The sequence below is a fragment of the Centruroides vittatus genome, unplaced genomic scaffold, assembly GCF_030686945.1.
Source record: "Centruroides vittatus isolate TY-2023 unplaced genomic scaffold, ASM3068694v2 scaffold_752, whole genome shotgun sequence".
Taxonomy (NCBI): domain Eukaryota; kingdom Metazoa; phylum Arthropoda; class Arachnida; order Scorpiones; family Buthidae; genus Centruroides; species Centruroides vittatus.
Window position 1 is genome coordinate 1952256 of NW_027122716.1, and position 26119 is coordinate 1978374.

The following is a 26119-nucleotide window of genomic DNA, read 5'->3' on the forward strand; positions in this document are numbered from 1 at the left end:
CGGTAACAATTTTCCCAAGAAAAAACATTAGATTACCAATAGAAAATTAGGTCGCACGACGAAAACAATAATTCTAATTTTAAATATAGTTAGTGACTTTAAAAATTATCAAAGAATTCATGTTTTTTTATTTTAAAAAACCTAAATATGGAAACAAAATTAAAACAGAAACATATCACAAATTACTCGTTAAAGCTGCTAAGTGAATAATTTGCATATCTATAATCGGTTATTGACGTTATCTAAGAGAAATCATAAGCTTATTTCACATAAATGGTCATTCTATGCATGCTAACATCATACTATCGTAAAATGCTAGTACAGTATTAATATGATTGTTTCAAAATATACAATATTCAAACTATCGACACATACAATTACTTGAGGGATAAATTACTGCCGATAAATGAACTTTTTGTACAGGGTGAGCTATAAAGGTGACTACGTTTGGTGTCGTGGTATGCTGCATGCATTGTTTTATTTACGAGGAACCGATGAGTGGAATTTGAAGTCTCCTTTCCAAGTCACGTGCCTGAATTACGTTAACAGTATCCATATCAGCTTTTAAGATGGCACTGTATAGCAGCAATTTACAATTACAGCATGGGGAGATTGTCTACAATAATGTACGAGAGGTTGTGAGGCCAACGAAATGTGATTTCAATTATCACTTTTAACAAGCAAATAATTGCGGCACACCGTGAGATAAAACTTGTAGCCACCTTCACCTTTCTGACTCACCTTGAATTATTTTTCGCAGTTTTTAATTTCAATACATTAATCATAACAAAGATAATTATCTTTAAAAAGAGTGTTGATTAACAAAAGATATTATAACTGTTTCATTGTTTACGTTAATCTTTATATTGAATTAAAAGATAAAGAATCGAGAAAAATCATTTATAACTTAAATCTCTTATTACAAATGTTAAATAATTGTAAATATAATATAAAAATGTTTCTATTTATTTCACTTTTAACTTAATCTTGTTAATAGTTTATTTTTTAGAAGTGTTGAACACAAGATCGTGTTAATAACAATCACTTGGCTTTTTCCACCTTTATTTAGTTGATTTATTTTATAGTTATATATTTTATAGTTGTAGTTTATTTTAGTTGTCAACTAAATAAAGGCGGAAAAAGCCAAGTGATTGTTATTAACACGATCTTGTGTTCAACACTTCCAAGACAATACAACACGGTTTCACAACAAATCAGTTTTTTTTTTTTTTTTTTTTTTTTTTTGTCCACGTCATTTCCATTGAAATATTTATTATCTACTAATATTTTTCAAACTAGGCATTAACGAATGCAGGAGTTTCTTCTCAGTTTCTTCTTGTTGAAAACGAAGATCACTATACAATTGTAGAAAAATTATATGATAAGAAAAATATCCTAACTAGTGTAAGTTCATAGAAAGTGTTTTAAAAATGATTTATTTTTAACCGCTGTATATTTAATAAATATACATATAAATATTTATAAATATTTAAATTATTGGAATTTATAACACGAACAAGGTGACTCAAAAATCAATTAATTAAGATATATACATTTAACAGGTATGTATGAAACTCTGCAACGAGTTACACAATGATCATACTCTATTAATTTATCCCAGGTTAGTGATTGTAATTTTTCAAATTAATTCATCTTAACAATATTAATTTCCTCAGTTTATATACTTATTTGAAATTTCAAAATAATTTATATTTATTATTATTATTATTATCGGTTATATTATTTAAAAAATTCTATTTTAATTTCAGCAAATTGTAAGACTTCTGGATATGTAATAAATGGCGTAATCAATATGTATATCGTGCTATTTCCACGTTTATTCTCGAACGAAAGTATCAATTATGTATAATATCAAATATATTTTCTTTAATTAAAGTAGAACCGTGTTAAGAAGTTTTTGAAGGGACCACTCTAAAAAAGAAACTTCTTACTTGGGAAAACCTCTTATGAGGAATTGTACAAAATGATAAGACCCAACTAATTTAGCGACCACCTCAGGTGTGCAAGTGTTTGATATACAATACGGTGAACACCTGAAGTTACTTTACTAAAACTTTACTATTTTTATAAGTGATAAAGTTATGGTGAAGAAAAAGGTTACGATTTGCCTCCAACATAAACTTCTTAATTGGGTAAAATGTCGTAGATGGGAACGATATTTTGGAATTTCTTACACGGGAAAACTTGTTAAGCGGGAAATTTTAACACACGTCTTATGGTGTAAATAGAAATTTGACTTCTTAAATGGGTTCTATTGTGTATAAAATAATTTATATATGATAGCCATAATATATATATATTACTTTATTTTATAATGTAGATATATTATGGTTAATAAATTATTTTATATATGTGCTTTAATTAAATGTTCAATGTATTATAACAATATCGAACCAACTTTTTATTATATTACTTTATACTGTATTTTCTCAAGACACATTATTTTCATTTTATTTCATTTAAATTGTTTTGATTATAATGAAATTTTAACATATTGTCTTTACTAATGTTTATTTTATTCTCAAGTTAAAAATAATGTGTAAAATATAAATAAATATTTTAAAAAAAAAATAGAATATTGTAATATATATTTTTTCAATTACAATTAAATGTTATCATCATCTCATTGATGCCAGCTTTAATTCTAAAAAAGTGTATAAAATTATAATTTTATTCTCTTTTTTGATGTTGTAAAGTACTGTAGGAGTAAAATCTACGTTTAATTGGTCAAATTTTTGAGCCGATAAGATAAAGATTGATTTGTCAGTATGATATTCATTTTAGTAGATTTAATGATATTTTTCTAATGCGGCAATAAATCATTATTATTATTGTATTTAATTAATAACAAATAAGAATTAATTGGGCTGCAATTTGAAAAAATTGTAGATCTATAAATTCCCACTGTCTTCCGCCTGACCTTCCGTCCGTCTGTCTTTCCTAAATCTCGAGAATGGTGTTAGATAAATTAAATTCAAGACCGAGTATGGAAAGATTAGGCGCAGAAAGCCCCGATTAACTGTATACGAATTTCTGGTACGAGCGGGAAGTCATGTTAATTCGATTCAAAAAGTCGACAGTGTTTGTGGCACCCGAGCCATAAAGCCATGCCACAAAAATTTTTTGGCACGGTATCATTTTATTGTTGTATGAAACAATACACTGTGTTTATAGATGATTTTGAGTTCCATAAGTATAGTGTTATAGGTGTAGTCTAACCATAAAATACCGTATGAAAATTTCTTTTATAATTAGCGATTATGACATTCGTGGAAATTGGCCCACTCGCTCCAGTCATGTGCCAAACTTCCATTCATGCCATAATCGCCTATATTATAAACTAATTGCATAATATACTATTATTGTCGCATTAGAAAAGTATCATTAAATGTACTAAAATGCATTAAATGTATAATATCATTGTAAATATCATTAAATGTACTAAAATGTAAATATGACTTATATCATTAAATATCACTAATATCATTAAATGTACTTAAATGTAAATATCATTAAATGTACTAAAATGCATTCGTAAGTTAGTATACATATATTAGCTTATGAAACTTTATCTTATCGGCTCAAAATTTAACCAATTAAACGTAAATTTTACTGCAACAGTACCATATAAAACAAAAAAAGAGTATAAAATTATATATTTTTATACTTTATTTCGTTACTAGATATTTTCTAGGAAAACAAAATTGAACTCTGTGGCGTAGAAAACAACCTAAACCTGTAGAAAGTTCGCACATAGTTAATCGAGGCCTCCCACTCCTACGCTTTCCATATCTAATCTACGACTTTCATCTATCTAACTCCGCTCTCGAAATTAAGGAAGGACAGTCAGGCAGACGGACGACAGTGGGAATTTATAGGTCTACAATATTTTTTTTTCAAATTGCAAATACAAATACTAATTTTTAATTTGCTATAATTGATAATCTGTTAATCTTTTTTCTTTCTCTGGCTGTTTTTTTTTTTTTTTTTTTTTTTGTACTTTGTCAGAATTTGAGAGGCCAGTTACCCACCACTTCCCCCAACTCGTACGCCTTTGGTTGGCACAATAATCTTATCTTTCTAGAAATACTTATTGCAGGAATAGCCTTTATATACGCATATACTATAAAATTTTCATATATAGTATCTGTATATTTGCTTCGCTAAAGGGAAGCTGGGGATTTTTCCCTGAAGCGGAGGAAAATTCCGGCCCCGTAGTGATTCCTACCCCTATAAAATTGATGTTATTTTTACTAACAGAAAATAAAAATCTTTAAAACTTCTTTTTATTAATAAATAAACATTCAATGTATTTCGTTTGTGCGAAAGATGGAGGGAAATGGTTAAAAGGACCCTTTAAGAGGAAAAGGGGTTCCCGCTCTACCCGCAAGCTCGGTACAAATACTCGACGGCCCTGGTTTTCTGTACAGTGTGCATTAACCAGACTTAATTCATTTCTTGGTAGGATTGTGAATATATAACTGAAGTTTGTGAAGTTTAACCGGGTAACTGGGTTTATGATAAAAATATTTTAAATGTTTGTTCAACGATGAAAAAGAATAAAAATAATATATTATTTTGAACCTTAATGATATTTTTCTTCTAAGATTTTTATAACCATTTATCGTAAATCCTACACACAATTTTATACCTTATAATAAGTAACTCCCTAAATATATATATATTTTTAATATTTTCAAGTTGTGTAGAGAATTGATCCATGACTACTCAGCTTATAAAAAAAAAAACAAACAAATATAAATTTAGCATTTTCGACATAAAATATTGCGAATTATTTTTTCCCTTTAATTTACGCATATTTTCGGATATTTTTTCTCTTAAAAAAAATACAAGAAAATATCTATATCCTTTGTCTTCGATATAAATACAACATACTGAAATTGCCTAAAGCTAGACATTATTCCTTGTAAATAGGTGTAATACCTTCCATTATCTAAATTTATTTATACGATTATCTAGACTTGTTTAGCTTTATTTGTTCATTAAAACATTTTCGAGCTTTCGATAAAGTTTACTCATTTTAAGTATGCAAAATGGCGTCGAAAATTAAAGTGAAGGGGCAGAAGTGAAAAATAAACATTTGCGATTAATGAATTACGAATTTTTTATTTCTTGAAAATACAGTAGAGCATCGATTATCCGACCCCCGATTAACCGACTTATCGGTTAACCGACCACGTTCTAGTCGGCAAATTCAAATGTCCGCTAGTGATGTGGCGCTACAATATTTGGTTATGTCTTGGCTACTTTAATATTATTTTTGTTAAATTTTTGCATGTTTTAGCTGGCAGCACTGGCTCGACCATGAAAGGGAGGCTAGTATTTAAACCAGGCCTAATACACTATACTAATAATGTATTTTTTCATACTTTTCGGTTATCCGACTTTTCAGTTATCCGACCAACCCGAGTCCCCAGTTAAGTCGGATAATCGATGCTCTACTGTACTCTTTTCAGCAAATATCCGTAATCACAATGAATACGCCTCATAATAATTATGAATTCTTATGTGAAATTGTATCTTCACTAACCAATTCTTGTAATAATTCTGCACGAATTTCTTCATCTTCGATCCATTTCCTAACTCCTACATTTCTTTTATTCTTATAATCATAATCAAGATAACTAGATACTAGTTGTGAAAAATCTCTATACACTGGTAATTCTCTATGCTAAAAATACCTTCCAACGTATACAAATGATACCTCGATATATCAACATTTTTAATTCTCATTCATTTTCCTTATTAAAAATGAAAGTTATTGGTAATTGAAATGCTCTGCCATGTTTTTCGGTGTCTTTGAATTACTCGAATTCAAAGACACCGAATAACGTATAGTCGTGGAATATTATACAGTATAAGTATTTATTTATCATTTAACTATCTATATTTACTTTTGAATCGAAATAACAGAAAAAAATTACGTAAATATAATAACTTACCGAAGAGCAAACTTCTAAAGTACAAAGGTAAATAGATTATCATTAGAGTCGAACAACTTTCTGATAAGTATTCTAACGTATACAAGTATTATTAACAAAACTTCGATCAAAATGTCCGATATAAAATTATTTAGCGAAGAAGAAATTCGCGAAAAAGCCCATTTGATGGCACAAAATTACATAGGAGGAAGTTGGAAAAATGCGAACACATCAAACTTAATAATTCGAGAAATCAAGTAGGTGCAATTTATATTATTCGCGGGTGAAGAAAAATTACCCAAAACGATTACTGAATGTTAATTCAGATGCAAAATACAGAATTTCATTTAAAAATAATAATAATAATAATAACAACAACGTTAGTTACCTGTTTAAAAGATCGACATGGCTCTCATACACTTATAAAGATTAATGGAAAACTTCTAAACGTAGAGGTGAATATTCTATGTATGGATATAATTTCTATCGATGATTAATTTCGCATGTTATAGGAAATATTTTTAAAATCTTTTGGTAAGTCATTAAAGATTGTTATAAAAATATAAAATTTGTTAATTTGATCTAACGTGATAAATATACAGTACGTGTAGTTGTATTTATGAACGGCTCAAGGGTGGAGCGAGGATAGGCTGATGCATACCCAAAAGTCTCTGCCCATCCGTCCGCCTACCCTTACGTAAATCCTAGCGCCGTCAGTGCTTGTTTAAAAGATCGAAATGGCTCTCAAATAATTAAACCCTTCTAACTCGAACTATTAAAAGTAAAAATTGTTCGAGTTTACGAAAGTGTTTTCTCCCACGACGTGAAAAAACGTGATAAAGAATATATAATAGGCTACAATAATTTATTACAGAGCTCCATACAGAAGTTTTACTGAGCCTTATAGGATATACTGCCAAATTTATTATTACAGAAAATAAGCTGAAAGAATTTCGTGACTATTGTATACAGCAATGTAAAGTCTTTAGTAATTTACCGACTACAGTAATATAATGCACGGTATCGTAAAGACTTCCGGATGTCGAAAAACACTCGTTAATTATAATTTTTTTTATCGCCAAAAAATTTTAAATTACTGCACAGTTTTTCGGAAAAAAAATAGTTTGAGTTGGTGGGGCTTACTGTATAGTACCTTCCGTGATTAATAGATGAACTTTGTAACGTAGACATTAATATTCTACGTATGGATATAATTTCTATCGATGGTTAATTTGACTCTATAATTAAAGGCGACTGTAGGGCAGGACTGTTCTCCCTTTACAACAGTGAAGAAATGGATGACACGTTTCTGAACTGGCCATTTCGAGGTAACAGAAGTGTTACATTTCAGCAACGACAGATGAAATTGCGAATGAATTCGAATTACTGGACCATTCGGCCTATTCACTGGATCTCGCCCTATCAGATTAACATTCCTTCCCAGCTATAAAAAGGGACCTGAAGAGGACGAGATTTGCTTCTGATCGGGAAGTCCTTGGGGTAATAGAGGGATGGTTTGTAGACCAACCTAGGAAGTTCTTTATGCAGAGGTTTAAAAAAAAAATTGGAGAAATGCTGTAATAAGTGCGCAGGCAGTTTTCTCTTTCAAATATATAAAATTCAAATTTTATAAACGAAACTTTTTAATTATATAAACGCATACGAAGAATTTTTGTAGGTAATACTGTATATTTGGTATATCCTCAGTTCATACACTAACTCCTTAACAATATTTACGTATTACAAATAATGACAAATTTAAAGATTGCAAAAGAAATAATAAGAATAAGAATTGTAATTAAACTTTAATATGATTCTAATCCCGTAATTTTTCTTAATAAAACTCTATGTAATTCATTATAGAATTTCCCCTACAAGTTTAATTTATTACTGTTCGTTGAAAGATGATAAAAATCCTTCGGATAATAATAAAGGACCGACAGAAATAGTATTTCGAATATTTCGAATGGAACACGAATCGGATTACGACAAAATTGCAACTAAAGCCATTATTTTCACTCTGCTCTCGGAAAGAAAAATTGGACCCAAATTGCTCGGTATTTTTGCCGAATATAGATTAGAAGAATATTTACAAGTAAGTTTATACATAAAAAATACCTTCTAACGAACAGCATAAAATAAAAATTGATGGTATTATAGGGTGACGGCCTAACTTATGAAGAGTTATCAAATCCAAATATTTCCATCGCAGTAGCTACACATTTAGCTAAACTTCACTCGTTGCAACTTCCTATCGAAAAAAGAATAACAATTTTTAAGGAAACAAAAAGGTATTGATAGAAAAAAAAATCGTAAAATTAGAAATTATTAGTTAAAATTTAATACTGTTTTTGACGAATTATTTAGATATTTATCAGAAAAATTGCAAGAAGCATCTTCGAAAATTTCTGAACTTATTTCGTCATTTAATTTGATGGATGAATTAGAATGGCTAACGTAAGGAATTTTTGCATATTATTAAGTTCGACCTTATATTTAATTATATTAAATTGTTTTAGATAAACAATCAATTCTATAAGAGAATAGAAAACTTAAAGGATTATACAACTAACAATAGATTATAAACAATTATCTGGGATACTGTTTGGAATTGGAAGTAGTTTGGAAGTAACTTACTTTGCTTTGAAAAGTATTTTCGTAAAGTTTGTAATTGGTTTTTTAATAAATATTTAAAGTTTTAATCTATCGAAGTTATCAAATACATTAGCAAATCTTTGAAATCCAGAGAGAAAATTTCTTGAAGTTCAGAATAGAAATATTGCAATCTCTCATTTGTTATAATGAACGACTTGTTCATTATAACAAATGTTAATAGATCTGTTGTAAAATATGACTTTTTGACATTCGAAATTGAAAACTACATCAGTTTTCAGGAACGGCGTACTTGAATAACCTTTGTTTTTCTGTTATAAAGTTCCAAATTGTTTCGTATCAGAAAACAAAGCATTGTGATACGCTATTTTACTTCCTGGTATATTAGGATATCAGGAAATAAAATATCAGGAATGTTTTGTTTTCGGAATTTTTCCCAAATAATATTTTAAAAAAAGATTACGTTATCCTTGTCGCGCTTATCAAATTATTTGGAATTTTAATTTAAAAAATAATATATATATATATATATATATATATAAACGTGTAACAAAATCAAACCTTTATGATCTTCCAGAATGAGGTTCTATCAATAAATAAGAAAAGGAAATCAATTATAAAAAACTTTTTATCTTATTAATTTTAGTAAAAAGGCAAAAGGCTTAATTTTGAGGGTAGAGACGAATTTCTAAAAATATTCTCAATGCCAATAACAATTAAAATTTTTATTAAGTTCGACCCCACCCGTAATAGGACACGACTTTATCTTTCCACCCTTCAACCTTTAACCACCAAAATTTAATAGTATCACATCCCTTGTGTAAAAGTTACAGTGCCAAATTTCGTTTTTTAATCTTTATCCCATCCTGCGATGTTAAACGAAGTAGAGACCAACACACAAGCATACAAGCACACAATTCCCCTCCCCCTTTTCTTGACTTTGCTGGGTTCAGGGGTCTGAAAATGTCGAGATTTACAAAATAAACTCGGAGGTCAAAGTTGACACGATTCCAATACTTTCCCGTATATATACATAACAGTTTTATCCGAGTTTTCAGTTATCCGCGGTAGCATATATTTACATTACCACGGATAGTCGGAGTTTTCCTGTAGGGATTTCCGGATGGTCAAGCGATTAAGGTTGTCAGTCTTAACCACACCCTGGAGACTCGAGAACGAAACCGGGCGAATCAAAGAACCCCAGGGATTTTTCGGAGGTGTCCAGTATGTTAGGTCCCATTTCTCACCACACAGCCACCCCATTATTAGCCTGGACGAACCCACGATGGGCTTGATAAAACGATCCTCTCGGTGCCTACAAGGTGGAGAGCAAAAAAAGTACTAATACAGAATCTAAATTTTCATTTTTGTTTAAATAGAAATAAGCTGAAGAGTATGAAACTTTCCGTAGTTTTCTCTCACAATAACTTAAATGCATGTAAGTAAACTATTTTGATATATTAATAATTTATTTAGACATTTAAATTAAAAATAAGTTGTTTGAAGATCGTACCAGATGAGAATCATCTTCTTAATTATTTTAAGGTTTTACTGTGATAACTGTTTTATACTGTATTTCTTTTTCCAGCCAATATTAGGATCGAAAATAATAAAAAGTTTTGTATGGAAGATCGAATAGTATTCTTAGGATTTGCTCGATGCTCTTATAACTACAGGTAATTACAGGTAATACAGGATGTCCACTCGGATCTGACCTTGTAAAACTGCGAATAACTCCGGAGCGTAAACGTAAAGGCAAGCTGTAAAAAGCTGAACATACTTTATTTAATGTCAAACAAATCCATACTACAAATGGTTCTTCCTCAACGTCCAAACTCAATGCAACTCGGGAATTTCCTCCGTAGCATGTCACTGTCGATGGTAGCAATTTCATGTTGAATGTTTTCTATCATTTGTCCGACAGACTTTGCTTTGTTTGCATAAAACTTGTCTTTCAAATGTCCTCGCAGAAAGAAATCTGGCGGACTTAAATTGACGATCGCGGTGATCACAAACCTGTTGAGATGACCCTATCTCCAAATAACGACTAGATCTCTTCCACACTGGCATTAGAAGTATAGTACCTTGCTCCTCTTTATGACACGCAATCAACTCTGTATGAATAGTTAACATTTTGAGCCCTATTTCGTGTTGTTACAAGCACGTGTCTCAGAGTTATTCGCAATTTTAAAGGGTCAACTCCGAGTGATACATCCTGCTGTAGTTTAACTATAATTAAAAAAAATTGGTTATATTTATATTAAAAATTTTATTTAAAAATGTCTGAATTATAATTAAATCATACGTGACAATTCCTAACAATTAGGGAATTAATTAAACATCTTTACTTTTTAATTTTAATAGAGCTTATGACATTGCCGAATATTTTTTTCAATGGTGTATTGATTGTCCGAAGAATCCATTTCATGTAGAAATTAATTATAAACGTTATCCAAATTTAGAACAACAGGTAAATTGAAAACAGACATTTAATAATAAATTCTTAGTATTAATTTTCTCTTAAAGTGTGTATATAAATATATTCGAAGAATCAGATAAAAGATACATTTTTACACTATTCAAACATTGGAGATTATCACCAGAAATTGTCTTACGATGAGGTTTAAGTTGACACAATTAGCAAAGGAGATAATTCGACAGAAAATTAACCATAAAAATAAAAGAAAACAAACTGAATAAAGTATAAGAGTTAAAAAAATGTCAACGTATTAAAATTATTTATAAAGCAAAAAAAAGGAACCAACCGAGTTTTATAAGTTAAGAAGTCATATTTAAAATTTATTTAGAATTTTCACAAAAATTTCTTAAATTTATTCATAAATTTATTTTATAGTTATTGTTTATTAGAACTTATTTAACTTGGAGCTGTTGGCCTATTAATGAACGTAATAATCCTTCCAATATCGAAGATCATCTTTTAAACGAGTTAAAAGTACTCCGTTTGGCATCTCATCTAATTTCCATTTCTAGAACTGAAGATTATTCAAAAAAATATTTCAATTATTTGGTATGTTTTATTCATTTTAATTTGCGTATACATAGATATAATTTATATTTAATTTAACTTTAACACTGTATATATAAATTACATAATCTATTTATTATTTTACACATTACAATCAATGTAGATTTCTTCAACATTTTATTCTGAAAGGCTGAATAGCGTAAATAATTTATGAATTAATTTCCAGCATTTATTAATATAAATAATTCTACAAATAAATAGTTAACATTTTCTTTCTTCAAAGCTTTAGTTTAATATTTCTTTAAGACCATAATAAACAGCTTTAAACTATTCGAGTTATTTTTTTCGCGTGCAAAACTTTAGTGTGATGTTATAGAAAATGGCGACTTTCAAGGCCTGACGATTGCCTGGTCACCCAGATGCCCAGAACTTACATCCCTGGATTTCTGTATTTGGAGCTTTGTAAAAGACAAAGTTTACGTACGGAAGCCACATGGAAAATTTTTAAACATCAATAAAAACTTGAATTGTTACTGGTTATTATACAACAAACCTAATTGTATTTCAAATAGTTTAAAAAACTTCAAAGATTTATTGTGTTTATTCTATTACGATACACCCTGTGTATTATTTGACAGTATCGAACAGTAGGCTATGAATAGTTATATTCAATTCAGTTTCTGGCAAAATTGTTTAAAAACAAGGAGTGTTCACGGAGATTTTGAGTTTAATTTCTGCCATTTGGCAATTCAAACACAAAAATTTCGGTTAGATTTACCTATAGTATACAAAATGGCGGCTCGTCTCCAATTCCAGCAAATAGAAGAAGGGAAACAGTGAGGACGCACGTTCTAATCTAACCTATTCTAATAAATTACCATAATTATTACCAACCAGATTATTAGAATAGGTTAGGTTAGAACATGCGTCCCCACTGTTTCCTTGCTGGAATCAGACGAGCCGCCATCTTGGAACCATAGGTAACATTAACCGGTAAATGTAACCAAATTTCACTACACTAAAAACAGTATACAGGTATTGTATATGACTTGATATTTATTTTGTACCCGTTTAGTACCTCTTTAATCTAATGTATGGTGTTATTCTATATACCTATATTGTAAAAATTAACAAAGTACATTATGAAAAATAATAATTAATAGTTTAGAAAACTTCACTCTCTTAAAAATACTGAGCACAGGCCTATTTGAAAAGATGGTATTTTAATTTTTCCAGGATTAAATATACTGTATGTAGATAATAATGATTTTAAATTAGTGATAAGTAAATATATGATGAGCGTATTGTTGATTTAAATAAATGCCTTCCTCATTATGCGTAAGAATGATAAAAAATAAAGTGTAATACGTTATACAATTATCATACGTACTTGAAATTCATTATTAATTTTCCAATTTTTTCGTGGATTCACATTTCTCGGATGCTTTTTCACTTCGCATGACACTTTCATTATATTTAAACAAAATGGATGCCGATTCTACGAATTACGTAATACATCAAAATCACGTGGTTTAAGTTCTCGACATTCGTTGGTTGATTTGGAAAAAACAGACGACAAAATTCTATTTGTTCCGTCTTGTCGTCTGTCTTATGATTTTAATAAAAATTCATAAAAATAGAATTGTATGGAAATTACTATTAGAAATTGAGTGAAATTATTTCGTGTAGAAAAACTGGCCGTATACCATACAATATAGTTGAGAAATAAAGTACAGGTATCCCTCTTATAACACGATAGTTACGTTCCGAAAAAGTGCCATGTTAAGCGAATTCGTGCTATACGAAACATAGGACTAATCCAAAAGTTAATTAAAGTATTATTTTTCGTTACAAAAAGAAATTTGTTTATCAAAGCAATCAATAATTAACTAACAATTACAATTAAAAGTACTGTATTACGCGTAAATATTTAGTTAAACCAGGGCGTTTTCTTTATACAAAGTATAGTCGTCATCTGAGCTTTTTTGTTGATCAGAAATATCAGCAACGTCTTCATTTTTTTAAATTTTTACCATAAAAATTGTTATTAATCGAAAATTTGTTCTAGTGGACCGTGTTTGATCAATCGAGGACCGAGCGATTATTTTCAGAATGTGTTCGAATACCGAACTGTTCGAGTTAGGAACAGTTCGAGTACCGGGATACTGTTGTATTTCGTTCGTCATTTTTACGAATGATTATATACTACGGTTAAAAAAGGTTAATAACACTTACCTGAAAAGGTTTAAATAAACTTTACTAAATACGAAGATGAATATACAATGACAGTCTTAAGGGCTAAAGTTTGAAAGCAACGACGACAGGAAAGTTAGGACAAGGAAGAAACAAATTTCACTATCAGTTTTCATTAAAGTAAACCTGAAAGGCACAAATTCAGTTGAATAAATGTCAATATTCTAAAATCCATGGGCAAATTTGAGATAGCACGTGTGCTTACTTGAATGAAAAAATATCGAATAAAGAGTTTGTACTTAAAAAGTTATGAAATTTTGTACGGAATAGAGAATTTTCCAAATTCTCGAACCGTGTCAGAGCGAAACCAGAAACCGTGTTGTACGAGGGATTTCCCCAATTTTCCAGCAGTGTTGTAGAAGTGCCGTGTTATAATTTTGACTGGTTTAAAAATATTCTATAAAATTTTCACTTTCGTTCCAATTTCAAAACTTGTTCCTAACGATAATAATCGTAGACATGGAACGTTGTTAGGAGGGCGATGATGATAGTAATGCAATTAGAAGTTGCTAACGCGACGAGAGGATATCAAGGCAATAACTTGGATTATATATTTACATCTGAGGTACTGTACAATACATGCAGTTGCTAGCTGCAATGGCGTCCTGTGGTATCAAGCAAGATGCAACCTCACTTTTCGTCCCAAAGACTGTTCACAATGTAACAACTGTACCCCGATCTTGGTAGAACTGTGTTACATTACACCAGTATTGAACATTTATCACATTTGGAACATACAATTGCATTATTAGGTTACTTTCCCAATTTTTCAATGCCTCTAACAAAATCTGAATCAGAAACCAATTTCGTTACCAGTTATTAGATTTATCCGATTTACAAGCCCATTGATAAATCTGTGCTGATAAACTTAAATTTTAAGTTTTGGATTATTACAAAACGTTATCGTACCAAAATTAACGACATACTACCGTACTATTTTGTGCGAAAAGGCATCATCTGCATCTCTATATCCATAGCAATACTTTGAATATCTCTATATTCAAAGTATCGTTTGCTGGGGCATTTAAAGTTTAGCATTAAAAAATGTAATTACTCCAAATTACTCATCAATGCTTCATTTTTGTAGGGTGGTAAACTAACATTAGAATTCATCTTTTGTTTAGAGAACATTGATTTCAAAATATTTTGCCTTTTTAAACGACTCGGATTATTGCTCACTAAATAATGTATTCCTCTAAATCAATTTTCAATAGATTGTTTGTTATTTATTTTAAAAAATAAATACATCTAAATTATTATTAAGAATTCCATGCAGTATTATTTTAAATATTTTATTTGTTTCAACAGGATTTCATAAAAGCCAGAATAGAACGTTACTTTTATGAAAAGAAAAAGTTCCTACAAGAGTAAGAATCAAAGGTATCATCTAAAGAAATGAATGTATGATGAAAATTTTGTATGGCTTACTGACAATGGTTGAAACTATATTTTCAGTTTCCACCACAAAAGGGAAACTTATAATGTATTATATAGTTGTAATAATTAAACTATTAAAAAAACTAATTTTCTTTTTAATTCTGGATAATTCTAAATTATGAGCAATTCTTTTAGATTTTATCCTAAAGATACTTGGAAATACTTTTAAAATCAGAGATTATATTAATACTAAAACGTTTCATATTTTAGAATTAAACAGAATTTTATATTATATTATTATACATGTAAATTGTCTCCTGAACACTATAAAGTGCAGACACACGGACACTTAAACTGAAATAAACTTAAGATGGAGATTGCAAAGTGTCCGTGCGTCTGCACTTTATAGTGTTCGGGAGACAACAATTACCGACATGGTTTCAAGTGCGTCAATACATGTAAATATTGTGTTATATAAATTGTTAACTAAACATATGATTATGAATAAAGAAATTTAAACAGGATAGAAATAAAATAAGAAAATCAGAAACACCATCCATTTATTTACCAAATATTCACATTTAAGAAATAGGACAACACATTACAATAAAGAATGACATATCACCAAATAATAATAAACAAGATAAACAGTTGAAATAAAAAATACTTTCCTGTCCAATTTATCCGTAGCATGTGCAGATTAAATACATATTTCACAATCAACTCCTTTGTATACTGAATTTTACAGTCTCTGTCTGTCAACTTTCAGCATACTGTTTCGTAATATTCACATATCTTCCTCTGTGCATCACATTTTTTTTTCATTTATTGTAACTTTTTGACTGATGTTGTTCTAATCATGATTCTACAAAAACTATTAAAAAATATGAAAAGAAGTACATTATGAATGATATAAAATTCTACTTTAAATTCCCGATTAAATGATTTACCGATATTTTACATAGTGATTTTTTTTTTTTCCAATAGAAGAAATACTGCCATGATATTAACTATATAACACTAAACTATTTTCTGATGTAATTTCAACATTTTCATGCAGATGAGAAAGAAAAATAAATAATATTTGAAATAATTCGAATTTTAAATATCAAAATGCTTCTTCTATAAACTTTTATATAGTATTATATTTAAAATTAATAAAATATAAAGAAACTAAAGAAGTTTTCTGAATGATAATAGAAATATTATTAACATAATTCATGTAATTTTGTCTTTCAGACATCACTTATAAATTTTTTTAAAAATTAATTCGTATAATATTTTATCAACAATTTCAACAAGTCAGAAGAATTCTTATTCGAAATCTGTTCCAACGAAAGAAATTCCATCGATTCTAAATTAAAAAAAAAAAAATTTCAGTGAAATAACAACATTACGCTTTAAAAAATTTTAATCTATCACAGTTTGAATAAATAAAATTATTAAAAACATAAGTGTTATTAATTTTAAAAATATTCCATTAAAAGTAGTTACTTATTTTAACATGATTTTAGAAAGTTTATTTTTAAAATAATATTGTTAATACTGAAACTAAGTAATAAATTAAATAGTTAGTACTATAAATGAAAACTTCGTACGGTTTATATAGATAAAGATATCGTCTAGCATTTAAATTACATACAATAGCACATTTAAGTCAAAAGAAATAGAAAATTATAATTCTATATATTACAGATTGTCCATTCACCATTAATATGAAAAAATTATAATATATTAAATATTGATATTTCACTGAAATCCGAAAACTGTATACAATTTATTTATATGGCAATAAATTTCTTAACTTTCTGTTAACTTAAACAACAACAACAATTAACCAAACAAGTTTCTATATAAATGCAATATAGCTTGTGCAAAAATAAACCTCAAAATCCCACGTTTGAAATAAAATTTCAACAGCATATATTTCTACAACTTAATTTATGAACATAACAAATGTATATAAATCTTAAAGAAAATGAAAATTTTGATTTCGTGAAAAAATGACACTTTTTTTTTTGACGAGGTTAAAATATAAATACCATTTTTAAATGGACAAAATGCACTTCTCTAAGAGCCTGACTTTTATGTAAAAATTCCTTTAAATTTGGAATTTAACGAACGACATTTATTCCTAAATTTTTGCAGAACATAAGATACATTCCTCGTGCAAAGTTATTAAAATTTTTAATACGCATTTACCATATTACTGAAAATTTATATTTAAATACCAAAAAACTTTAAGATCTTTCTATAATAATTTAAATAGTATATAATATCTCTAAGTTCCAATTATTACATATTAAATTTAATAAATATTTTGATCACTTGTATAATAAAAAAAAAACTGACATTAAATCAAACATTTTTAGTTATAAAACTTTAAAAAATTAATTATATCATCTTTTGAATAAGAACTGTTGTGAAGTATAAATGCAGTGCAGTTAATGCCAGGTTATTCTGCCCTTAACTGGACATCAACATTGTAACTTATGGGATTGTAAATTTACATCCCTTGGGACTAAGAATGTAAATTTTTCATAATTCTAATATATGCTAAAATAATTGTTTTAATCAATTTTGGCACAAACTTTTTATAGATAAATACTGTAATAGGTCATGTTTCAAATACAGTACCAAAACATTAAAGATATTAAGAAGAAATGCTGGATATAAGACGACAGTCGGTGGTCTGGATCGGCCATTCCATAATTAGACTTTTTGTAATGTAATTTATATCAGATTTTAAATAGTTTAGATTCATTGAAAATTTAATCTACACAAATCTTACAATCTTAAATTATTATTCATAAACAACTTTCCACATCATCATCATTCAAAATTTTAGTTCAATTCAATAGAAATACAGTCAAATTCTAGTCTTTGCTCGGAGTTCAAAATCTTATTAAAAATTTTACCGATATTATAAAATGTGAATTAGTTACATTGTACAACAATTAGATTCATAATACTTGTCTATAGCCAAAGTAAATTATTATTTAATATATGAATTAGCAATTAGCTGCACAGCATTGAAAATACTCACAACTTCGTGAAGAATTTATATGAAATTTTTGTAATAGTTAAATCTTAAATTATGATGCAAATTTTAAAATTATATTATCAAAAAAAGTAATTAAAAGAATTTAAATTTTTAAATCAAATACTGAATAATCAATTACTAAACATTTATATAGAAATTTATAAATACAATAATTTGAGAAAAACTACATTCGCATTAGATATTTCTTGCAAGATTTACTTTTTTTTTAATTTTTATAAAATTATTTTATATTATAAATCATGAAAATTGCTTTAACATCTGTTCATATTCAAAAGAAATTCTTTTAAAAATGTTTCATTGACGGATGTACTCATATAAGTATTTAACTTACATATCAAAATATGATCAACTAAAAAACATTCATTCGAATTTCAAAAGCTTTTGAATAAATATCGTATATTTATAAATAGGTGTGTATATATTGATTGTTGTTTTTCAAAATGAAGATTTACATAACCATTTAAAAGTGATAACTAAAAATAAATAAAAATTATATATAACGTCATTTATATTGCAAATAGAAAATTACATTAAACCATTAAGTTTTACTTTAAATCTATTTTAAAACTTTTAGAAAAAAAAACAAAATAAATAAGCATATACTGATGCTAAGTAACAGAAACTAAAGCAAGATAATCAGTTTATTATTACAGAAAAAATGGCAAACTATGCTCTAAAACATCATATTAAAATTATTTATCTTAAAAATCAATCCTATTTAGTTGGAAATGTTCTTTTTATTGATCTGTAATCCTTCAAAAATTAAATATTCAAAACTCAAAGAAAAAGTTTTCTTAAATTTATAAATTAACCTTTACAGAAGTTTTTTGATTAAATTATTGGTAACATAAGGCACTTTTTCAAAATATTTGTGAAATTTGGTTGATGTTATTCAAAAAAAAAAAAATAAAATAAAATATATATTCCTTTTTCTTTTTATAGAAAATAGCAGAGAAATAACAATTTGAAACTACTATAATTTACTTTATTATTTATAAATGAATATAAAGAAATTATATTTCTCAAAGACTTTCAAATAGTTTCTCCTCCAACTATCTGGCCAGCTTTCTAATAATAAATTTTAGATCTACAATACTATTGTAAATGAAATATCATCATCATAAACTATGACTTCAAAAATTTTCTGTATTACCTCTATCTCATCTCTCTTCTTTTACATAATCATTAGAAATCAACTCAGTTATTAATATATATATTTTTAATGATAAATATTTGCAATCATAAAAGTCACTAATAAAAAAAATTGTGTTAAAAATTTCTTATCAAAATAACATAATTAAATAAATAAATTATATTTTCTTAAATTGTAAGTGTCTTATGAGAGTTTGAATAAGTCTCTTATGAGAATGAAAACTTGTTTTACTTATTTTGTTTTAATAATAAAATATTTTACAAGATTTTTTTATAATCTTTTCAATATTTTCTTATGATTAATAAGTTTTTATCAATTTTTTTTATTATATAACTATTAATTGTTAATGTAGAATAACTTTTTGTATTATAAAATTTATTATCTAAGATCCTATATTAAAATAATAATATTTTAAACTAGACTAACATTTATATTCTAATATGGTATACGATTTGTTCTCTTGTATTTTATCTAAACTGGTATTATAAAATGAATGTTAAAAGTTTTATTTTAAGTTCTTGTTCATTACTAAGTTAAATATCAATATATTAATAAAACTAATTTATCTAATGTGTTGTTATTTTACAGACTTTATTTATCAAAATCTAATGTTAATGTTTTAATAAAATCTGTCTTCAGCACTGAAATTATGGCAGAAGAGATTTGTCTTACAATAAAAAGCTAAAACACTTTAATATATAAAGTTTCATAAAATTTTTAAAGTTGCATTTAACCAAAATAAATAAATTAAAATATTTAATTTAAGTGAAAGAAAGTAATAATTCGTATACATTTTAATTTTCTTTCATCTAAAAAACTTTGCAATATAAATGACTATATATATAATTAAATGAGATATATAAAGTTTCAGAGAAATTTTACAGTAAAAACTGCTTAAAATAATTTTATATATTCTTTAAATTGTAATTTGAAGTGATAAATTTTCAATTCAATGAAAAATGCAGAATTCTATAATCATTATATACTGTTACATGTATAAAAACAAAGTTCTATAATATCAGATCTAGTTAAATTCTATTAACAGTTCAAAAATTAATGAAAAATGAAAGAGAATTTTATCTCCATGATTTAAATGAAGTAAGTTATAGGAAACAGGGACAACAATTAACTATTTCAGTAAGTTAATCACTTTTTGAAAATCACTAATAATGCTGTACATTGTCTATTAAACGTTCATAAACTGTTCCAAGGCAATTTTCTAACCTTTAACTTGTAAAAGATGCTGAAAACATACAAATTTGTCACATCTTGAGCATATTTAAGGACTTTTGTGAATTGTATACTTGATATCCATATATATAATTTGTCTTTTTCAAAATTATTGACTGATGGCAGGTGATGGCTTCTTGTCATCTTGATTAGGTTGCTGAGGAGCATTACCCTGTCCAGAGGGGTTTCTTTCGGAAGACTGTGCACCTGTATTCTGTTGTCCCGACCATGCTGAATGAGGGGGTCCACCTCCAGAATTTGGTGCATTACTTAATGGATTATTTGTGAAATCATCATTTTCATCTAAACCATTTGCTGCTGCAGCAGAAGCATCATACTGAGTATTTTCGAGTCGGGTGATAAGCCTTTCATCTTCATCACCAAACTCTCCACCCATAAGAGAGGGTTCACCGACCACCATGACATCCTAGAATGTGAAGTTTTATTTTCATTAAAAAGAAATTATAATTAAAGCTTTTATTATAATTATAATTAGTATACAGAAAATATAAATAGTAAACACATTAAAAAATCAATTCTATTTTCCATATATCAGTATTAAAAAATAAAAATAAAATAAATGAATAAGTAAGTTTTTATCATTAAAACAATTTATTTTGAAATGACTGAAATACTTTTAATTTAAAAACTGAATCAATGTTTATATGTACTGACAAAGAAAGAACAAAAATTTATGTAATATTTTGAGTTTAATTCTTTAAAATTTAAATGATATATTAATCAGAATATATATAACAACAAGTTATGAAATATTATGCAGTAATTGTTTTAGTACTTCATACATAATTTTAATAGAAGTTTTCTTATATAATTTTATGCTTGTCAAATTTTTCAAGTTTATTTACCAAAACTTTGTAAATTTAATATTTAACACAAAAAAAAAAATGGGCTAAGTATAATTATTTTAAAATATTACAGGTTCCTGTCTTCTCATAACCTGACTTTTATTTCTAAAATTACAGTTTAGAGAAAAATATTAGAATATAAAGTCAAAAGATAACAAATTACACTTGTTTGATACTTGCTACTTTATTATTGTTTGTTGTGGACTATCAGCATTATTACAATGTAATGTAACAATATTTTGGAAATTCTAGAAAGTATTTTATAGCTTCTAACAACTTAAATAGGTAAAGATCAATGAATATTATATTTGTTAACATAAAATGTTTTCCCCCATCTTATAAATACCTTAAAAAGTCTCGCTGCTTCTTGAAGCTAAAAAGTGAAGGTATAATAAAACTGAGTAATCAATAAAGCACAAATGTTGTTAAGAATATTAATATGAATATTGCAGTCAAATCCTTTAAAAAAAAATAGTGTAAGTAATACAATAGATATACTGAATATAATTTACTGTTTGAAAGTGACAGTAATATTAGTGAAGAAAGTGCTGAGATGATCATGTTAGTACAATAATGAATTTAAAATTAAATAATACTAAAATAGGGTAAGAGTATAATCTTATATCTTTCTTTATGTTTTATTGGCTTTTGGTGTTTACTTCCATGTATTTTAAGTTTCTATTTTATTAACAACAGATTTTTAAAAGTCTTTTTCTTAAATTTACTGTTCCAAAATTTCAATACCTTTTGTAATATTACTTTCATAATTTGAGTCAAATTCATTTTCTGTTAATTTCAGAATGATATCATAGTCATATTAACAGACAAAATACTTCATTTATGTCAAATAAATTAATTTTTTCCCCTTTCTTTTTACTAGTTAATGCTATTTTCTGCTACATATGTTGCATATATCATAAAATTAAAATTTTTTTAGATAAAAAAAATTAGTTTTCAAAGCTTTTAATAAAACAAAGAAAAATTTTGAAACCATTTCTAATTATAATTAATGCACAAGAACAGATCTGTAATAATTTTCATTATAATTAGTATGGTTACTAAATATATTATTATTAATTTATAAAAATGTTTTTATTTGTTAAAACATAATAATTGAAAGATTCTAATCTTAACCTCTCATTTTTGCACATATCACAAAATTGATTACCATATAATAGAAATATAAAATAGTCAAATTACAAATACAGGGTGTCCATAAAGTCTGTGTGCAATTTAAAAAATTTATAACTTTGTGATAGAAAAAAAATCTGTAAAAAATATTAGAAAGCTTAATGAACCTAGTTTTAAGTAAAATTATTTAGTAACTCTTCAACACAAGAGATGGACCATTTTCTTGGCCTCCACATTTGCCAGACTTGATTCCATTAGGTATTTTTTTCCTACGGAGACATGTGAAAAGAATAGTGTATGCAACCAAACCCGAATCATTAGAAAACTTGAAAGCTAAAATAACTAATGTGATTTCAGGCATTACTGTAAATCAATTGGCAAATGTTTTTAGAGAACTACAAAATTATATTACCCTTTGTATTACTAATGATGGTAGACATGTGAAAACTTAATAAAATACAATAAAACAATTAAAAAAAAAATATAGATTTTCTTATTTCCAATACATTATACATAATTTCTCTATCACAAATTCTAATAAAGTTATAAATTAATTAAATTGCACACAGACTTTATGGATACCCTGTACATATATTTAGTCAAATAATTTTTTCTACGAAATTACAGATAAAACATTAATTATCTTCTTAATATTACAATTAATAAAAAAAATAATTATAATGTTCTTATATACAGAGATGTTTGATTGTCAGATTGAAAGAACATGCATATTGTAACACAAGAATGCACATATTCTGTAATAATCAAATTCTCACAAAATAAAGTCTCATGCATTTTATTATAATAATTCAAACTGATATTAGCTAACCTAGTGGAGACATATCACTTTGACAAGACACTTAAGTAGAAAATTAACTGCATTGTGATAATTTATTATTATTATTGACTAAATTAAAAATCACAGTTTATCAGATGCCATGCAAACAATAAAAGGTTATAAATAAAACACACTAACCTTACGTGTGCCTTGAATTTAATTGCAAAAACTGTTACAGTTTTCACAATTAAATACAACGCCCACATAAGTTTAGTAAGTTTTCTTTATATTGATTAAAGCCTTGCTATTAGAAGATTACTTTAATGAAAGATTAACAGCAAAGACAATGTTAAAATCTTAAGATAATATAAAGTATAGAGATTTACTCAAAAAATTAATAATTTTATGACTGAAATGGTAAAATTAATTTTCTTATCAATAATGAAAATTATTAATACTTCGAATCGAAACTTTATTGAATATAATATAATATGATAAAACACAGTTTTTCTATAATTTTTTATTATATTAATATTTAAATAGTGTAAAGAAAAATTTTTATTACTAACAGCAATTTTAATAATTTAACTTTCATATATACTAAAATACATACTTGAGATGCAAGAGAAAAATTAGGAGGACCAGGAGACATATTTTTCTTTTTGCCAGTTCCAGTACCACCTGTCGTATTACCAGCATTGTTTGTTGTTGACGATTTTCTCTTTCTTCTTTTACTTGGTGGTCTTTGTGTTTCTATCCATCAAATAAAGTAAAACAGATTTATTACTTCTATTTTAAGTTTTCTTTCATATTAAATTTTGATAAACAAATAAGAAGCTTCAATTCTAAACTGTACAATCTATGAAATGTTTATTAAAATATACTATACTGTTAAATGCAGATTATATTATTAAAATTATTATAAATTGTTTAGGTTAAGAAATGAAAAATTTAAATTGTTTTGACACAACATTTTAATTAGATTTATAAATTTATTATTTAAATAAATATTTAACAATACATTTATGTATTAAATCTCATAAGTGCTTACAATTATGAAATTTAGTAATGAATTTGAGAGTTATGCAGTTACATCAATAACTTTAAATAAGAAAAATATCATTTGCCTTTAATACTGAATCTATTCTATAGGGAAAAAATACTCTCATTAAGATTCCAGTAAATACTTAAAAAAACAAATCAACACTAAACTCTGAAAACACATTATTAATTTATTTAGAGATGTTTATCAAGTCCTGATAACAGTTAATTTTCCTACAAAATTATAAACAAATGCAAACATCTTTTTTGACCAATCATTACTTTTGTATAATTGCTTTCATGGCTGTTAAAAATAACAAAGAAAAAGTATGGTAATCCATCAAAAAATGACCCCCTAAGATTTTACATTTCTAGACTCATGACCTTAAAATGTTCAGAAATGCAAAAAAGTTGGGGCTTTTCTGTATGTATGGATGTTTGTGTTTGTTTTTTGTTTGTGTGTGTGTGTGTGGGGGGGGGAATATATATTTTTGTTCACCCAAACTCCTGTGTCCTTGTCAAAAATTTCTCTAATTTTGCAGGGAGGTTTGTTTATTAGAAGGAATCATGCTATTAACTTTTGTTGGTTAAGGTTGAGGGAGTGGGGACATAGACAGGTCATGTGTCCTATCTCATGTCTGGTTGGACTTAATGAAAATTTTACTCATTATTACTATTTACATATTTTTTTTATAAAACTCATATCTACCCTCAAAATTATACTTTTTGCCATTTTATAATAATTATCAATATAAAAATTTCTTTAATAAAATATCATAATAGATGATGCCTTACACAGTTTTAAATTTTTTTTGCTGGAAAAGTTATACAATTGATTGCTGGATTTTTTTTAATTGCTTTTGTTAATCATATGATAATTTTTTGTGTAATTAGTATCTATGTTTATTTCTATCTCATCTCTGTGGCAATGTAGAGTACATTCTGTTATGTTCCAATTTCTCAATTTCCAAGTTTAAATATATAAAAATTAGATTTTCAAGCTATCATTAATTTATTAAGTCAACTGCTTAAATGTATTAGATATGCTCTTGAAGATGGATTAAAAAAACACTAAAAATATCAGTACATATTATTTTATTTATTTATTTGTAAATATTTGAAGTTGAGCATTAGCAAAACCTCTTTTATATGGCTTACAGAATTGTGTTCATTCTCAAAATCTGTTTGATCAAATTTTATTAAACTAGTACCATTTTCCATTAATTGCAATGAAGAATCCAAAAATGTAAATAAAAAATAGAGGAGTTTATAACTTTTTTGGAAATATAAGATCGTAGCACGAGCATGAGAGAAAGTGATTTCACACAAATCACGCAGTTTTGTCATGAGATGTTCCATAGTCACTAGCCCATGTTCTATGGGCTTTTAAAATTGAGTTTATTCTTAATGGCCAATTTTGAGAAAACTTTACCATTTTCCATTAATTGCAATGAGGAATCAAAAAATGTAATGAGGGTCCACTTAAATGGGAAAAATGACTTGTTTTCAATACACAGAGGTATTAAAGTAACAATGTTCATGCTCCCTTGTGCAACTGAGCATGCCTAATGAAATTTAGACGTAGGAGCCAAATATAAAAACAGCATTATGTGTGCCTAACAGAGAATAGGTGTGAAAAATGAATACAAGAACAAAGCAATTGC

General features: G+C 27.1%; 3 protein-coding genes across 8 annotated transcripts in view; 1 reads left to right on the plus strand and 2 right to left on the minus strand.

The window, feature by feature from the left end:
• Positions 1–13197, minus strand: part of LOC136989700 (kynurenine formamidase-like) — a 46043-nt gene extending 32846 nt beyond the window's left edge. Inside the window, exon 1 of one of the 2 annotated variants that reach the window (XM_067287937.1) lies at positions 12953–13197. In XM_067287937.1, coding sequence (XP_067144038.1) covers positions 12953–13033 — 81 coding nt within the window. In that variant the 5' untranslated portion in view covers positions 13034–13197. The remainder of the gene's footprint in view (positions 1–12952) is intronic. The other variant, XM_067287938.1, reaches the window with a different exon arrangement.
• On the plus strand, positions 6037–15285 carry LOC136989699 (choline kinase A2-like). 2 transcript variants are annotated; one of them, XM_067287935.1, is made up of 9 exons: positions 6037–6220; positions 7827–8058; positions 8124–8254; positions 8331–8420; positions 9956–10014; positions 10165–10252; positions 10941–11046; positions 11431–11604; positions 15124–15285. In XM_067287935.1, the coding sequence occupies exons 1-9, from the start codon at positions 6096–6098 to the stop codon at positions 15184–15186; spliced, it is 1068 nt and encodes a 355-aa protein (XP_067144036.1). In that variant the 5' UTR covers positions 6037–6095; the 3' UTR covers positions 15187–15285. The 2 variants fall into 2 exon arrangements, with proteins under 2 accessions (XP_067144036.1, XP_067144037.1); XM_067287936.1 differs by lacking the exon at positions 15124–15285 and having other exon boundaries at positions 11568–11605.
• Positions 15286–15735: 450 nt separating this feature from the next.
• The window catches only part of LOC136989690 (LIM domain-binding protein 2-like), a 118933-nt gene continuing 108549 nt past the window's right edge, over positions 15736–26119 (minus strand). For 3 of the 4 annotated variants that reach the window (XM_067287912.1, XM_067287909.1, XM_067287910.1), the window contains exons 10-11: positions 24028–24167; positions 16724–21066 (exon numbers count right to left, since the gene is read on the minus strand). In XM_067287912.1, the coding sequence (XP_067144013.1) occupies positions 20749–21066; positions 24028–24167 (458 nt within the window). In that variant the 3' untranslated portion in view covers positions 16724–20748. Of the gene's footprint in view, positions 16547–16723; positions 21067–24027; positions 24168–26119 lie in introns of those variants that run through there. The other variant, XR_010882944.1, reaches the window with a different exon arrangement.